The 2,500-nt window shown below is 45.8% G+C and overlaps 1 protein-coding gene across 1 annotated transcript in view; it reads right to left on the reverse strand.

The window, feature by feature from the left end:
- LOC311322057 (kinesin heavy chain-like) overlaps positions 1 to 2,500 on the reverse strand; it is a gene marked incomplete at both ends in the record, with an annotated part of 17,075 nt that overhangs the window by 1,373 nt on the left and 13,202 nt on the right. The window contains 3 exons of the mRNA XM_084454068.1: positions 6 to 110; positions 960 to 1,031; positions 1,620 to 1,680. Coding sequence (XP_084310194.1) covers positions 6 to 110; positions 960 to 1,031; positions 1,620 to 1,680 — 238 coding nt within the window. The remainder of the gene's footprint in view (positions 1 to 5; positions 111 to 959; positions 1,032 to 1,619; positions 1,681 to 2,500) is intronic.

A 2,500-nucleotide genomic window follows, 5' to 3' on the forward strand; every position in this document is an offset into this window, starting at 1 on the left:
GCTACCTGCTTGTGGACCTTGGTGAGCTGCTCCAGGTTGTTCTCCAGGAAGGAGATCTTCTGTTTCTGGGCGGCGCTGCCCACCCCGTCCTCACAGTCCAGCTCAGCGCTCTGAACACACCAGGAAAACACAGCGTTTATTGACTGAACACACAGTGTTGACTGAACACGCCCGGAAAAACACAGCGTTTATTGACTGAACACACCGGGAAAACACAGTGTTTATTGACTGAACACACCGAGAAAACACAGTGTTTATCGACTGAACACGCCCGGGAAAACACAGCGTTTATCGACTGAACACGCCCGGAAAAACACAGCGTTTATCGACTGGACACGCCCGGAAAAACAGCACTGATCACTGAACACGCCCGGAAACACACAGCGTTGATCGACTGAACACGCCCGGAAAAACAGCACTGATCACTGAACACACCTGGAAACACACAGCGCTGATCGACTGAACACGCCCAGAAACACACAGCGCTGATCGACTGAACACGCTCAGAAACACACAGCGCTGATTGACTGAACACGCCCAGAAACACACAGCACTGATTACTGAACACGCCCGGAAACACACAGCGCTGATCGACTGAACACACCCAGAAACACACAGCACTGATCACTGAACACGCCCGGAAACACACAGCGCTGATCACTGAACACACCCGGAAACACACAGCACTGATCACTGATCACAATTTGGGTAAAAAAACAGCGAAGGCATTGTGAAAAGAACATTCATCCGGAGTCAGACATGATCATAAAATGCACACTCCGTTATTAAGGAGTGTAAATTCCACTCAGTCAACGGAGACAATAAGAGGCCTCTGCTCAGCCCAGGACCCGAGCGGCCGGCCCTGCTGGGTGAGAGCGCTGCTCTTGGACAGGAAACTCTGCGTTTGAGAGATTTATCTGCGGGATGACGAGGCCCCGGGGGATTCGAGCACAGCCTACCTTCTTCACGCGCGCCGTGAGGTCCTGAACGAACAGCCGGCGCAGATTGTGGAGCGTCTGAAGCTCTTTGGCCTGAGGAGACAAAGACGCAGAGAGGAGAGACTCAGGAGAGACGTCTCGCCAACATAACGGGTCTCTCTCTCTCTCTCGACAGAGATTTTAAATCTTACTGAGAACAAACTTGGTTGAATAAAGGTTAAATTAATTAATTTGTTCAAATAAAATAAACACAAGCAGTGCTCGTTTAATGGCGTCAGGTTGGTGGTCTTCTGTGGAACTTACTGTGGTATAAAACTGACTCCAGACGGGTTATTAGTCAGGTTGAGGCTCATCTCTGGATGACCAGATAATAACAACAGGTCCAAGAACCATATTGTGTATTTTCATATCATTATGTTTTTATCTGTGCAATGCTGTTAGGATGTACTGTATTGACTGACTGTTTTTGTTGTTGTTGTTGATATATTATGGTTGTTATTGACCTTTTTGGAGGATTTTATGGATGTTATGGGTTACTGTCGGTCCTGTTTTTAAGACACCAGGGACCGTGTTGGAAACAAGGCTTTACACTTGTACATGTTGTCTCTCAGATTCAATGTCTGCAATATCCATAAAATCAACCAATCAATCAACCAATCAATCAACCAATCATTCACGTACCACAGTCTCCTCCAGGCCCTTGAGGTCCTGCCTGGCCTGCTCCCTCTGTTCGTTCAGGAACCTGAGGGACAAGAAGAGGCGGGGTCACGACAGGTCACGCATCACGTCACACGGACGTCAGAAAGGCTCTTTGTTTTCTATCGTCATTCAAGGCAAGGCAAGGCAAGGCAAGGCAAGTTTATTTATATAGCACATTTCAGCCACAGGGCAATTCAAGGTGCTTTACATGAGACATTAAAAGCATTAAAACAAAAAGCAAGACATTATAGACATTTAAAACAAAAGGCAGGACAAATTAAAAGCATTAAAACAAAAAGCAAGTCATTATAGATATTTAAACAAAAAGCAGGACAAATAGAATACAGGAATAAAAGTTACAGTGCAGTATACTGATAAACATAGCTCCTCTTAGAAAGCAGTGGCAAAAAGAAAAGTCTTCAGGCTTGTTTTAAAAGAACCAAGAGTTGCAGCAGACCTGCAGTTTTCTGGAAGTTTGTTCCAGATATGTGGAGCATAAAAACTGAATGCTGCTTCTCCATGTTTTGTTTTAACTCTGGGGACAGAAAGTAGACCTGTGCCAGACGACCTGAGGGGTCTGGATGGTTCATAGCATATGAGCAGATCAGAAATATATTTTGGCCCTAGGCCATTCAGTGCTTTATAAACCAACAGCAGTATTTTAAAGTCAATTCTTTGACAGACAGGAAGCCAGTGTAAAGACCTTAGTACTGGTGTGATATGCTCCACTTTCTTAGTCTTAGTGAGGACTCGAGCAGCAGCGTTCTGAATCAGCTGCAGCTGTCTGATCAGGGTTCTGGATCCAGCTGTACCATGTGGATCATATGGGGTTCTGGGTAATAGAGGTACCTATACTGAATGTG

This window comes from Borostomias antarcticus (genome assembly GCF_949987555.1).
Source record: "Borostomias antarcticus genome assembly, chromosome: 19".
NCBI lineage: Eukaryota > Metazoa > Chordata > Actinopteri > Stomiiformes > Stomiidae > Borostomias > Borostomias antarcticus.